At 39.8% G+C, this 15,585-nt stretch overlaps 1 protein-coding gene and 1 long non-coding RNA gene across 2 annotated transcripts in view; both read right to left on the minus strand.

Annotated features, from left to right (window-relative positions):
- The window catches only part of LOC131336002 (uncharacterized), a 61,241-nt gene that overhangs the window by 17,656 nt on the left and 28,000 nt on the right, over positions 1 to 15,585 (minus strand). Inside the window, 10 exon segments of the mRNA XM_058371607.1 lie at positions 4,844 to 4,922; positions 5,020 to 5,101; positions 9,260 to 9,397; positions 9,586 to 9,634; positions 9,746 to 9,800; positions 9,906 to 9,982; positions 12,571 to 12,651; positions 12,718 to 12,798; positions 14,390 to 14,465; positions 15,125 to 15,319. Of these exon segments, the coding sequence (XP_058227590.1) occupies positions 4,844 to 4,922; positions 5,020 to 5,101; positions 9,260 to 9,397; positions 9,586 to 9,634; positions 9,746 to 9,800; positions 9,906 to 9,982; positions 12,571 to 12,651; positions 12,718 to 12,798; positions 14,390 to 14,465; positions 15,125 to 15,319 (913 nt within the window).
- On the minus strand, positions 10,100 to 12,564 carry LOC131336003 (uncharacterized). Its single transcript, XR_009202713.1, has 2 exons — positions 10,523 to 12,564; positions 10,100 to 10,483 (listed from the first exon to the last, which is right to left on the minus strand). It is a non-coding gene; the product is annotated as an uncharacterized LOC131336003 (long non-coding RNA).

Below are 15,585 nucleotides of genomic sequence, written 5' to 3' on the forward strand. Positions count from 1 at the left end.
CGGGCATTCCTCAGATTCCCATGCCTGATATGTAGAGGCCGTCGTCGCCGGAGGGTGATCAATCAAATACTGATACTGTGTCTAACCCAGATAATAAACCTCAACTGCTTTAACCCAAACTGCATAATTTTTACCATTCAAAGGTGTGGAGATAATAGACAAGCTCTCTCGAAACCGAGAAGTACGAACAGAACTACCAAAACCAGTGGAACTAGAAGTAGACACAGGCTTATCACTCTCATCCATTGCACCGAATCAATACCAATGAACAGAATCAACAAAATCAACTAATAGAGTTAACGACCACCAACTGATCACCAAGCTGAACAACCACCCAACATCATCAACAGTGCACGAAACGGAAGTAATGATCAAAAAACCAAAGCTGACAGATCTGATCCAACACTACGCACCCATAAACCACATAATATAACAATCTGACCAAAAGCAGTATTTACTGAGAGAAGAACACGAATTGAACATCAGAAGATCTTGTATCATGAACAGAAAACTAGAGAACCGAGACCCACATAGCACAAATAGAGATGCAGACCAATCTAGTAGATCCAGACCAAATCCAGCAACCAGGAGACTCACTGAAGGCAGATTGTGTTAGACTTGTCCTACATCGTTCATCTAAGCCACCCAAGCTTAGTTAATAAATTCTAGAGGCTACTCCACCTATTGCCAATTGGTTTTAGGTTGGAACCCTCCAAGAAATCTAACATGGTATCAAAGCTAGGTCTTAGGTGGCCTCACCTCTCGTGGGAAAGTCTTTGTCATCTCTATCGCCCGAGTCAGTCAGTCAGCTCTTGGTCTGTCACCTCCACGTGCATCCGGGCTGCACGTGAGGGGGAGTGTTAAACTTGTCCCACATCGCTCATCTAAGCCACCCAAGCTTGGTTAATAAATTCTAGAGGCTACTCCACCTATTGCCAATTGGTTTTAGGTTAGAACCCTCCAGGAAATCTAACAGATCGACGGTCGGCGAGGGTCGCCGGAGACAGGGCGACAGTCGGCGAGGAACGCCAGAGACAGGACGACGGTCAGCGATGGTCGTCGGTCGTTGGGTGATGATTTGATATAGTCATGAAGTAGAAACAAGGGTTGTCGGGGCTTCTTGTTGGATTTCAAACGTCATAGACTTCGATTGTGGCTTTGTTGTAGGATTGCGAAGGCTGGGTGAGGGCTGATGCAGTGGATTAGGGCTTCGAGTTAGGGTTTTGCAAGTTGTTTGAGGACTGATTTGGGGTTTATGCGAGCTAGGGTTTACAGCAATACTATTTACAGTCGCGAGTACAGTTCACGTCTGCTACAATGGTGGCGATGCTGTTAGGGTTAGGATTAAGGTCTATGGTGGGTTAGGATCGCGCTCTGATACCATATTGTTTGGAAGGATAGGAAAAGTGCGTAAGGTGTTGTGTTAACCCTAACACATAACAATCTTATTCATATAGACGACTCACATATTAAATAAGTAAACTAAGCAATGTGGGACTACTACTAATACTATATTCTAACAAGAATGTAATATATGTGTGTGTGTGTAGGGGAACAAAAACCCATCCCCCCCCCCCCCCCCCCTCCTCTTTCTCTCTCATTATACCTCAAAAACCACATAGATCCACCACCATTCTACCTTGTACTAGCGATTTTGAGCTTGTGCTTGGTGGATTATTGCTTGGAGAGGAGTTCTTGGAGGATTTCAAACTTGGATTATTGGGCTTGTTCATTTGATCTCGTGTTTGAGCTTCCAACCTTTGAGGTAGGGGAATCTATGTTTATGAGTTAGTTTGATGCTTGGATATTGAGTTTGATCTTCCCCTAGTTGAGTGCTTGAAGATTAGTCACGAGTTTTCTCCCTTTCATTCGCATTTCTGCAGAAAATCGTACATTTAGGACTCGTGGTATCCATACCTCAAAATGGGGTATGGATACCAATTTCAAATCTGAAAATTTTCTGTTGAGGTATCGATACCTCCAAATGGGGTATTGATACCCCTGCCCCACATCTGGCAGATTTTCTCTGGTTCTGTTTTGACTTCGCATGCTTCGAACTCCTTCCAATCACTCCAAACCACCTCCAAACATGTTTGCTCGTGCCTCAATGATTCATTGATAATCCTAATTCCTTTGGCTCTCCTTGTATGATATTCAACTGTTAAATTAGATGGGTATTGTACCAATGTGTTATTTATGCGTTTGGCTAGTTATGTGGAGCATTGTGACATGTTTATGTGAATGACACAGACTTGTTAAATGGTATATGCTATGACATGGTGGTTTGTTGAATGAAAACTTGAAATAAGAATAATTGAAAGGCATAATGATTACGAACAGATCCACCAATCGGTGTGATACTGGCAGGGGACGCATGGGGTCCCGAATACCCGCAGATGAACAAATCCATCAATAGGTGCTATGACGGCAGGGGACGTACAGGGTCCCAAATACCCGGAGAACGTACTTGAAACACTTGACACAATGACAGTGAAAAGCATGATAAGTTGTGGATGAAGGAGAATTTAATGATAGTTCATTTTATCTTGTCGTGAGATATGGTCGCTCTTTGTTAGAACTTCCTGCCTACTTGAGGTATCTCCTTAACTTTTCGCCTTCTTCTTGGTGCATTGATCATTACATTGACATATAAAATGGACATAGATTTCTCTACTGGACTAGTGTAACTCAACCCTTCATTATTTTCAGGTACAACTCTAGGAAAGTAGCTTGCATGTATCGAGTGCTTGGATGTGGAAATACTTTTTGGAAAGCTAACATGGAGGAATTACCTTGACATCTTTTGTAAAACTCTTTTGGAGATGTAATTTTAATTTCATATCCTTTTTTTTGCCTTGGATGACTGTAAACACATACTTATAATTTCTTATCCTGTACTAGAGCTATATTGGGCCATTGAGCCAATGATGTAATCTTTTGGAAGCTATTGGACTTAGTAGTGTAATTTTATGGAAACGAAATCGATAAACTCTTCTGGGGTGAAGATAGGATTCCCGTGAGGACTTTTTTCATGGAATATTATATTTCTTTATGCTAAAAATCGAAGATGTGACACTATTCCCTGTACTATTTCTAATATTTACAATGCAAGCATACACCAGAGAAATATGAATTATTTGGATGTAAAAGTACTCTTTCTTAAGCAGATAACTACGAGTCAATGGAGGTCAAAAAGTGTCAGGAGAGAGTTTCCAAAGGGCCGTATGTCACAGATCAGGAGTCACAAGTTTCAACCAAAGCAGATGAGAGGTCAAAAAGGTGCCACCGGAGGTCCAATGATATCATACGAGGTCAGAAAAGGATCCGACGAAGTCACATGGAGGGCTGGCGAAGTGAAACAGAGCTAGGTGTTACAGATCTGAGACCGAATCACCTAACACGAACCATATCTTAAGGTTCTGACCCTCACCTGGTGTTATTGGTGGCAGGAAACTACTCAATGCTGAATAGCGAGGATGGAGAGGGGTCACCGATGGTCAGGAAGCCTCTGGCAGATGTCGTCAGAAGATGTAAATGCAGATCTAAGAAGTGTCAGAGTTCTAGGGCAGCAAAAAAACTGGTCGTGGGAGATCTGTGAAGGGTTTGGCGAGTGTCGCCAGAAGTCAGCAAGTCTCAGGCAAGGTTCGTCGGGTCCGGAGTCCCCGGCGAGTGCAAACTGGTCCAAATCAAGTCTGGTTGATGGAGTTCTGCGCAAAGGAGAGAGAATGGTGCAACTGCGGAGAAGGGGGAGAAGTACGACTGCTATTCCGGGAACTTGGACAATAAAGAAAGAAATGATACGATATTGTTTTTGGAGAAGATAAGATTACAACAATAAATGATGAAGCTATATATGCTAAGCCTAACAAGCTATGAAAAACCCTAATAAGGCTAAAAGACTAGACTACCATTAACATAAACGATAAATAAAGGTAACACCGAAATACTACAGTCGCAGAACCAACATCTGGAGAAAGAAATCACCCACCCTATGGAAGAAATCAATAGAATGGAGAAAGAAAACAAACACCCACTATGCTATGAGTCTGTGATACAACTCAACGTATTATATGTATGTGGACTCAGTAATTAAACACGGACATGGGCGGGCTGTTCAGCTCTCCAAGATGATTTAGTCGATCAAACGTATAAAAAAAAAAGTGATTGGGAAGGAGACTACAGTTGGATTTGTCCTGGAAGCTTTTCTGGATTCATCTAGGACAGCATTCTGAGATCAGTTTCTCTATTTTGTACTCTATTGAGCACACTAATTGAATTTAATAAGGCTGCCAATGCAAAGCTCTCTCTTCGTATATCAAAGAAATTCACATAAATTACTGCCTATGGCCGGAGAGAGGAAATGGGGGTGGCGATTGCGGCAGGGAAGGGGAGTAGAAGTGGTGGGGGAAGAAATTGGAAACAAGGCGTAAAAAAGAGGGTTAGGGTTTCCAGATTGGTTTATGGAAGGGGGGAAGATAAGGGTTGGTTTATGGAAGGGGGGAAGATAAGGGTTGGTTTATGGAAGGGGGGAAGATAAGGCTATAAAACTGGCATTTTTTATATGACTCAAGGTTTTTCCAACACCAACTCTCATAATTGGCCCCATGTGTCTCACTTTCCGTCAATCTGGGCAGCATTCGAGACTCAGGGAGGTGACGTGCAAAATGTCCAAAACTACAACAAGCGAAGTAGCTACTTTTAAAAGTAGGGGGGATGAAATGTTCCTACGTCAAAACACAAAGGGTAAAAAAGAGTTTTTCCTATAGTCAAATGGAAACAAAACAGGTGAAGTCATAAAAGGGAAATTGGTAACCAGAAAATACTGCCAACCCTTCAACTGCACCTGATAAGAACAACTGTTGTGCAGCACTAGCAATGTGAAGTGGAACTTTGCGGTGTGAACATTCACGACAAACAATACCCTGTAGACAGTCATAGCCATTATTACAGCAACCTGAAAGCTAATACAGAAAAAGGTGTTTGATGGCAAGCAACACACAGGGTGGAGATTAGTCTGACCAGATCCTTCACAAATATGTCAAGTGCAGATAATGGCGTAAAATTATTTTCCACCATGTGTGGAACCCGATTCTCAAACATCCTGCAACAGAATCATATTCTACTCATTAAAAGATGCATTAAATTGGAAAGGGAACGCCAAATATGTACATTGTAAAAAAAGAGGGTATACAGCATTGAGGTGAAAGAAAAACTGGAAAATAATTCAAAGTCCTATTTAAAATTCAGTAGGAAGGGATAGGGGAAGTGAAGCTGCAGCATGCAGCATAAGACAAATCCACCCGGCACGCCTGGTAAGGGAGCCCCTCATCCATTAGCACCGTGATCTTGATTCAAGACTAGACAGGTAGAAATGTTAATTTTAAGCACTGTTGGGAAGGAATACAATATTACATTATCAAAATTTATATCCCAAAAATCAGATCACGCAGTCAAAACTTTAAGTGCATAATTCTATCCAAAACCAGAAACGTCTCCAATACATTCATCAAGAATCCAACAAACTTGGCATGGGTAATGGATAGTGATGATCGAAGAAGACACCAAGGTTATGTCAATACAGGTAATACGATAGATTCAAAAGGTAAATTGGTAAGATTTCATGTATTGCAGCCAGGTGCATGAGTACATTCAAGGACTGCAAAGCTCAATCGATTTTTCTGTGATACCTCAGAGGGCAAGCAAGTTAGAAGAAAATATTCTTGTTTGCCACCTCCTTTAGGAAAACGTAAATTGGTAAATTTGTACAACACATGAATTCAAGAAAAAGACAAGATGAACTCTGGAACCAAGTGTCACATCCTTTCATCGTCCTTATTTGGTCCATGCTAAGCAACCATGTAAACAATGATTAATTGTAAATTTCTTACCATTTTCCCTCAACAAATCCATCAGCCTAATCTTACAGAGGTTTGTATCTTTTCATCAAATTATCATATGTATCAGAGGATTTTTCCTTCTTTATTTTCTTCCTCAATTTTGCAGACTTTTCATAAAGCATTTCCACCGGTCAACTAATTTCTTTTTTGACTTTTCAGTGCATCTGGGAACCCCCCAGCCCAGCCCCTTGTCCACATATATCGTTTATTTCCTATAGATGACCTGGCTGCCACACTCTTTGGAATACATACCAATATTGGGTTTGAAAGTTTGGACTTTTGTTTATGTTATCTGTTAACTTTGGATGATGTTTGATATTTGTCTTGCTGGGAATCAGTTGGTTGTTGATTCCATTGGTTGTTTCTCTCCGGTGGACGGTTGTTGATTTCATTCTAGTTGTTGGGTTTTTGCTCCTCCATATTCAGTAATTTATTTACCATGGCTTCTAGTTCTGTCTCTCTTGTTGCTAAAAAGTGTTATTGGTTCCCATTGGTCTCCTAATATGTTGTCCATTACGTCTATGTGATTGAATGAAAAGTTATACTCCTTGGGCTAAGCCTGTTGAGCTATATTTCCTGATGGGCAAGACAGGCTCCATTCTTGACAGATGATCCCTCCAAAGATACTGATGTAGCATGGACGGCAGTGGATGCTCAGACTTATATTCAGTTATGGAGCCTCATATTAGTGGTACTTTGGTTTTCCTACATACTACCAAACTTGTGTGCCGTCAGGCTCTGGAGATGTACTTTGGGGTTAACAATCTGCGCAGAAAGTATGATCTTTATCAGATTTTTTTTTTTTGATCAGTGATCTTCGTCAGACTTATTTTTCTCTATCACTAGGCGATTTGGCTTTCGAGGGTTACCATGCAAAGTTTCATGGTATTTGTGAGAAGCTCAATATTTGCCGATCTCGGCTGATATCGAGGTTATCCAGCGCCATCGTGAATCTATGCATGTGGCTTACCTTCCTCCTATCATCCAATTTGCTCCGAGCTTCTGGGTGCTTGGGACTTACCCTCTCTCGATGAGGTATCCAACCGTCTTCATAAGGGTTCTGTTTCCAATAGAAGCTCTGTTGCTATGTTACCCCCTAGCTGTTCTACTTAGGCCACCACAATCTCTGGTGGTTACTGCTCCAGTGATTTTAGCCATGGTGGTCGGGTGTTAGGGGTTGGTGGATGTGGTGTGGTTGGACATGATTCGTCGTGGCCATGGTTTTGGTGTTGATTATTGCTTAGGAGGTTGAGCACCAGGGAGGATGGACGTTATTGGGGTCATGTATCTCAACATTGCACTTACTGCAACAAAGACAATCATAATTTTGAGTGCTGTTGGGATCTTCATGATCGCCCCTCTCCCCATCAGGGAGTTAGTTTTTAGGATGATGGACAATAGTTTCCTAGCTCTTCTAGCTTCGCTGCTCATATTGTTACTGTTAAATATGAGCACCATCACGTAATTTCTAGACAGATATCGTCTTCCTCCACAGCTATGTTTGCTCCGAATTGACCATTTGTTGGTTGTCAATGTTTGGGTTATTAACTCTTATGCCTTTGATCATATGACGAGGTCGTCTAATGGATTCTCTGAGACATATATTGCTTACCTTCCTACAATTAATCCATTGGTTATTGATTCTGCAAGCCGCACTTAGAGTTAATTATGTAAGAAGCAGGGCCTCTATGATACAAGAAAGGGGAGTGCAAGGAGTTATATATTGATGGTTGGCAAGGGCATTCTAGAATCAACAGTTTTCGTACTGTAATTACTAAGAGACACATGGCATCCTTCATTCATACATGTTCCACATCCACTCCTTAAACTCAAACTTTCCATGCTCATTTTTTGGGTGCTGCAAACTACTCCCATTCTCCCTCCGTCCCATAATTTGGTCATCTTTTTTTCATGTCCCATAATCCTTGTCCATTTTGACAACTCACATAGAAAAAATCAAACCATTGTCTTTTTTCCCACTCATCCCGATTCCCAAATGCAAAAACAGAAGTGGTAGGAAAATGCACTAGGGTCTAAAAAGTAATAATTGCAATTGCAAAAGGTGGGCAATTTTGGAAATTTACGTGTTTTGAAGAGTAATGATCGTGTTCTGTTAAAAATTTGAATTTCCAAAAAGGGACCAAAATTTTGGGACAGAGGGAGTAGTTCTTTTTGAAAGAAAAAAAGGATAGGATCAAGCATCTAGAACAACAAAAATTTAAAACAAAAAATAAGCATACTGATGCTGTATCCACAAAATTACCCTTCTGAACCACGAGTGTACCGATGGCATATCAAAACTTTTAAACGTACCGGATATATTTTTGCTATAACAGTACCCATACCCGGTACTTGTACGACTGCATTTTCTGAGTACTTGTGCCTCATAGGCGGTGGCCATGGCGGTTCTTTCCTTCTTCTTTTTCTTTTTTTTTTTTGGCGCTGCTGGGGATGTGTGATGATGTTAGGTGGGTGGTGATCTGATGTGGCCAATCTGGTGCTAACTGCAGACTATAGTGACAAGATGGTGCAAAAAAGTTGCTGAAAATTCTCGTATGTGTGCTTGCGGTAACTAATAGAGACAGAAAATGACTCAAATTTGCAAACGACGACATGTATCGAATCGATTAGCTATGTTTACTCTGATACCAAATCGATCGATGTTTACTCTGATACCAAATTGATATAGAACGACCCAGAATAGGATAGACAAACAAGACCTTGAACATCCCTGTTAGAACTTAGAATATTGTTAGTCTTAGTATTAGTCCCACATTGATTAGCTATGTTTTGTAATGGGATATAAACTAATGTAAATAACAGTTGTTAGGGTTAGGGTTAATTAAGACCCTATAAACTTTTTGCTCTCCAAATAACATGGTATCAGAGCGATATCCTAACCTAATACAACACCATAGTAGCTGCCGCTGTTCAGAGGATTAACCGTAACCCTAGCCCACTACCTTATCCACCACCATAGCTTCCGCCGAACGCTGCTGCCAATCTTCACCACCGAAAACCCACAACAGCCCACATCCAGCCAACGTCGGCCCTCAACAACCTGTACCCAGTCCAAATCAGCCCCAGAAACCCTGTATTCAGTCACCGTCGGCCCCTCAACAGCCCTTAAGTAAATGTGATATAGAAGTAATGATACAATCGTACCAATACCATAATCCAGCTTTAATATCTTCCATTAAGCAAAAGTAATATAGAAGTTCTTTATATAGGTTTTCACACGTAAAGATAGCTTGATAAATCCCAAGAAACAAGGATAGCATAGATCCCAATTAACAAAAATCCTACAAGTAAATAAATCTACTAAAAAACAAACACCACTTCACAGTTTGCATAACACATACCATGATGTTGCTCCACTACTTGCAATGACATCAAATAACTTTCTTGTATTAAGACCCAAACGAGCCCCGAATGCCATTGCCTCAGCCGCTGATGCTATATGAACTCCAGCAAGAAGTTGATTAACCATCTTTACCCCACTGGACAAAAGCATGGAATTAACAGATCATTATGCATAATGAAAAAGACTATGTACTAAATACCTTTATGACACATGATCATAAATGGTAGGTGTATAAATATATATGATAAAAACATTTTCACAACCCAAGTGACCCAGTAAAAATACAATTTGGTGGATTAGGAGACGAAGACCAATAATAAGTACCTTCCAGCCCCGCAACCTCCTCTGATAACATAAAGCTTCTCACTTAAAGCTGTTCTTAAGAAACAGCCAAATATCATTTCGTAAGCAGCAAAATATAATGGAAACCTATCAACCAAGCATCAACCACTGAAGTCTGAACCTTCTCTAACACGCCTGTTACCTGAGAGGACAGGGCCAGCATGCTTAAGAGCTTCATCCATACCTGATGCCATTATCTACCAACACAAATTAAGTTCACACAAATATTCAGTCAATACACATGGGGAAGAGCTAATTTGGTTTTCAAAAGGTAACTATTTCTGCAAGTTACAATTTCCCACCGTAAGTGTACCCATGGAGGCCCTCTTGACACCACCAGAAACAGGAGCGTCCACCAACTTCAAATCCTTGTGTTCGTCTATAAAATTTGCAGGTCAAGTTTCTTAGTGTAACCTTAAAATAAAGGAGAGGAAGCATGGAGGGAAACATCATATATTAATTAAATGACTTTGATGATAGTGTGAATATATCTTTATTTTAAGGGTAGTTTTTGTATCTCCTCGCTGGAGGGTAGGATAGTCTTTATGCTTTCTAGGAAAACATTATGTTTTCTATTTAACCAAGTATTAGGGTGGTACAATCTATTAATCAGAATCAGTAATACAATCAGTCGTTCTGTTTTTCTTTCTCGTCTTCTTCTTTGCACCCTAACATGGTATCAGCACAGGTTTGATACCTCAGTCAATCTCTCAGAAAACCTTTCTCATCCTTGGTCGATATCTCAGCAGACCCTTCTCTCTCAATCAATATCTCAGCAAACGTTCAGCCAGCCATCACCGACCACCGGCAACCATTCCAACAGATCCTTCGACCACCCCCAGCCATCGCCTACCACCAGCAACTCAACCCCAGCCTTCACCTACCACATTGTATACAATCCAGTTTTTCACAAGAGGACCAAGCATATTGAAGTTGACAACTATGGAAACTTTATATCCAACTCAAAATCAATTGGCAATAAGTGAGAGGTCCCAATGTTATATTAAGTGATCACCCATTCCACTCCCAAGCAATGAGGGACTATATTTCCTTAACATCACCCCCTCACATGTAACCTATTTTTGGGTCTATCATCGTGCAACCTTTTGCTGGTCTGTCATTGTGGGGTGTGTGGATTGTGAACTTTTAAAATGTGGGGTGGAATGGGCCATGCTCTAATACCATGTGGCGTGTAGAAACTTTCTATCCAACCCAAAACCAATTGGCAATGAGTGGAGAGGTCCCAAATCTCTAATTCCATACCCAAGCAATGTGGGACAACTATTCTACGTCACGTGTGGCCACTTTTTGGGTGCTATCATCATGCGACCTCTTTTTGGTTTGTCATCATGGGGTGTGGACTTGATTTAATTTTTGTTAGAAAATTTGGGATGGAATGGGCCCGCTTTGATACCATGTGGAAACTTTATATCCATCTCAAAATCAGTTAGCAATGAGTGGAGCGGTCCCAACGTAAATTAAGAGATCACCCTTTCCACTCTCAATCAATGTGGACTATATTTCCTTAACTATCATCTTGTTCGAGAAAAGTTAGCTAGCGGGGTAGTAGCTACTCAATTTGTGTCTAAGGCTGCCTAGTTAGCTGATATATTTACTAAATCATCGTCAAAAACCACGGTTAGACTTGTTGTGTAACAAGCTGGGACTTGGTGATATTCATGCTCCATATTGATGGGCAGTGGTAGGAGTTGTGAAGTATTAGTGAGAGGGTATTTTAGTTCTTTTTACGTAATGTTAACTCTCATTATGTATATCAATAACACGCGTATCTTAGCTAATCAAACCGTAAACACTTTTCTTCAAACAACAATTACCATAGCATAGTATTCGTCTTGAGAAGCTCAAGGGGTAATGTTCCTTTTCAAGGAATTAAGAAAGTCACCAACAAAAATTAAAAATCAATAATGGGCTCTTGGAAGCATAACAACCAAACAGGCTAAACCCAAAGGGGCAAGTAGGAAGAAGAAGAAGAAATTAAATTGGAAATATAGTGTTACAAACAAGGCATAGTTTGTGTCAAGGAAACTCAATTAATTCTATGAGAAAAATGCTCAAGTTTTATATGGTTCATCAAGGATAAATGAACAAACATATACATTTTCACTTGCTCACATATAAAGTGACTCTTGTAGGTCTAACTAAATATAAAATTGACAAATAATTAGGACACACAATTTTAGGCTTTCTTTATACTCCCTCCGTCCTGTAATGTTACACTTTCAGGATTGCGTGCCATTATTAAATTGCCTATATCTTTCAATTCATAATGTTTTATGTGATTTTCAAAACTCTGTTTACTAGAACAAATTGAAATTAAATAAGATCCATATTGCTTAGAAAAAAATATTACTGACTAAAAGATATAGACAATTTTTTCATAGGGGTGGAATAGTGAACGTGTCCAACTTTTTGGGACAGAGGGAGTAAGGGATTCCAATAATTGATTATTTGTGCATCGCATCGGACCAACACTAGTAAACATATCTATGCATGTGTGTGAGTGTTGCTGAATACCCTTGCATAAGAAAAACTAGAGCTGAACTGGTATTCTGATTGTTTACATGAGTGAGAGGTAATGGGTTCACACTTCTTTACATTTTTGAACGTCGAACATGAATGAGTTCCTCTCCGTGAAGGTTTCATATACCAGAAGACCACATTAATGAATGCAGCTTGTCATTGGGTTATTCGTCAAAGCCTGAGCTCATTGGTATTGCACGATTTCAGTTATACAAGTCCACGAACTGAGTACGCAATTTTGAGGTATTTTGCTTTGAAAGTGCCACCTCCAGTAACAGATCGGGGTTCAGGACCCTAAGTGGGCAAATTATGTGACCTAGGTTTATACAGGTTTCATATTTTCACCAACATAACGTAAGATCACAATATAGGAATTGAAGCTACCATAAGCATACTAGCAACAATTTAACTGACAGCGGAACCTACTTTGCAAGCGCCGCTCTAGCTGATTGACAAATGCAGGAGAAACAGTGGACGAAAGGACAATAGATGCTCCAGATGGAAGGGCTGCGAAAGACGGAAAGAAGTGAGTCCTGTGCACAACTGTAGGTACAACACTGAATACAATTATACCTGACACAGCACCAAGATCTCCATATAGAACATTTTCAGCTTGAGCTTCATTTGTGACCATGATAACAAGCACATCGACATCTTGAAAAATACAAATGCTTTGTAAGGATAAAGGTTCTTTCTCAGAAAAGGAAATTTGCAGATACTAAAATAAATATATGGTTACAACTTACAAACATGCATCCGTTGACTTTGCAAATTTGCAGAAAACACAAATTATATAAAAGCTGATATCATCACAATACAAGTAGCACACTCAAATGGAAAAAGGAAAAATCTAGACGTGAGTACTTTATGCAATACTCGTGATAGTATCGAAATTTCTGAGTTTTTGTTATACAGATCAATCCAATAGAGAGAGCTTGGTCATATGACTTATTTATGTGCTCATTGCGGTCAGTTTTCTCTTGCATACTTTCATTTCTGGTTTCTACTAAGACAATACAGTCTTGAGCCAAATTTTCTGCTGGAAAAGTTAACCAATAATCTTTTATCCAAGCCCTAAATTCATAACCAAGCAAAGGACGGGGTTCTACATCGCAACATCAGGATACATATCGATATCTTTGATGTCCCGATGTATAGGCAACCAGATAGTTCAAACGATATATAGCTAAATTTCGGCATCGGTGGTTCAAAATCCCATTATGCAACAACTGATCGACATGTAAGTCTATGAAGCACCGACACTCCAAAAGGGCGCCGTGTCCACGTATTGGACACGGGGACACGCCCAAATACGTATTAGACACACCACGTGGCGTGTCCAATAATTTTTATTATTTTTTGATAGGGGACACACCGGGGACACGTCTGGGGGTCAAAATGTAATATATTTTTCAATTTTGAGGGGTTAATATGAAATTATTCAAAACATTTGGGTTAAACTATAATTACGCCTTTATTTGAACCATGTTAATCTCATACATTCATATAGGACATGTCTTTGTCAACGGACGTGTAAGATAAGAAAATATATATATACACACACACACGTGGTGTGTCCCTCGCCGTGTCCGTATCTCCATTTTTTTAGAATTGTCGTGTCCATGTCCATGTCCGTATCTGTGTCCATGCTACATAGCATGTAACACCCAATATTTAGCAGCCATGCACAGGGCCCTTTACATGGACAACAGAAACCCTAAAGACATAAGATCTTCTAGAATTGCACTACAAGATGTGGAAGCTATAAAGGGAAAAATAAAATACCTACTTTTCCAAAATACCAATTGGTTGGATTAGATTCTAACCAAATTTGAAATTTTTAAACATATATACTTAATAGAAAGAAAATAACAAAGCATTACCAAAATCGAAAATCCCAACATAGAATATACCACGAGACTCGTCAAACAAAACTTGATATTATTTTCTTGCAACTTGTATTCTTCCACTAGTACATCTACAACACAATGTCACTCATACTTGTCACTAATTTGGGTTCGCATTTCCAATGAAAGAACTGAGGTGAACAATACACCAAACATCAATTGTTAGACAAGATGGTTTCATTACTCAACAAGCCAAAACACAAGGCACAGTTTTGAGGCATGACAGTTAAGTAGAAGGAATAAAATTTTGATAAGACGCCTGCATAAGACTTCCTACAAAATTAGCCCTCAGAACTCAACTCTGTTTTTGGTAAGTTGTACAAGTTTTTCTATACAACCTTTGGAGACTTCCGCTGGAGAGCTCCCAGTCAAGCCACCTTCATTCACAAACCGAGATAAAGTAGGTTTATACACCTGCCATCGGAAGGAAAAATAAACTTTCATCTATTTTGGACGTACTTTTTTCACTACCACAACATTCAATACAATATCTTGTTGTTGAAGCTTTTCATTGTGGTACAGTATGCAGACACACGGATATTTTTATCTATGCAATAGCAAACATGTGAAACAAGACCAGTAAATTTACAGACTGTTAAAAAAACTTCACTATATCAAATGACCAATTTGTTCATACTAAAAGATGCAGTAATCTACATAAAGGTTAACTGTTGATTGATCTTAATGCAATGTCTCAGAAGGAAGCAAACTATTTGGGAGGAATATTTGGCTTTTGAAGTGACAATTAAGGTAATGTCTCCATTGGAAACAACATTTTTTTCATATGTTTAAAGCGACCATCTTCTCTTCCTTCAACAGATGGAAACCTTTTGTCAAGGATTCTGACACGCACACTCAAGTATCAATTTTTCATGCTCATGATTTCAGATTGCTAAATGCAAGAAAGCAAGTCCGTTTAGTGTTTATTTATAAAGATCGCGACATTCCTGTCGAATATCACTCAGAGACACAATACGTACTATCCGCACAATCCAAGAACGAATCATGGTACCACTTGAATATATCAATTGCTCTTTTGATGTAATAAAACTGGAATGGAGGGAAAACCTTACATCATAACCGAGAACGCAGAAATTTGATTTCAGCAGGTGAGTTGCCATGCCAAACCCCATTGCTCCAAGACCAATAAAACCAATCCGGTTTCCAGGAGTTGTTCCTGCAGTTATTTGTTTTCCCAATTCCTCAGGGCTATAAGTTTCTGCATTGGCTGCATCTGAAATGTTCACTCCATATACTTCCTCCCAAGCCTGTCCAAGAAAAGTCGTGTACATAGAAAATTACAGAATTGTTAAAGCACTTATACACTAGTGTCAAGGTGATACTTAACAAATGTGGGACAAATTTCAACACTCCCCCACATGTGCGACCCCAGACTCGCACATGGGGAGGTCAACAAAGGATCCGGAACATACGGATCACAATGAAACAAAGTGCAATTATGCCACAAACAAAGGGGAAAAGCCTCCGAAAACCTATCTCTGATACCATGTTGTTAGAGCTCAAGAAAAGTGTT

The sequence above is a fragment of the Rhododendron vialii genome, chromosome 8a, assembly GCF_030253575.1.
Source record: "Rhododendron vialii isolate Sample 1 chromosome 8a, ASM3025357v1".
NCBI lineage: Eukaryota > Viridiplantae > Streptophyta > Magnoliopsida > Ericales > Ericaceae > Rhododendron > Rhododendron vialii.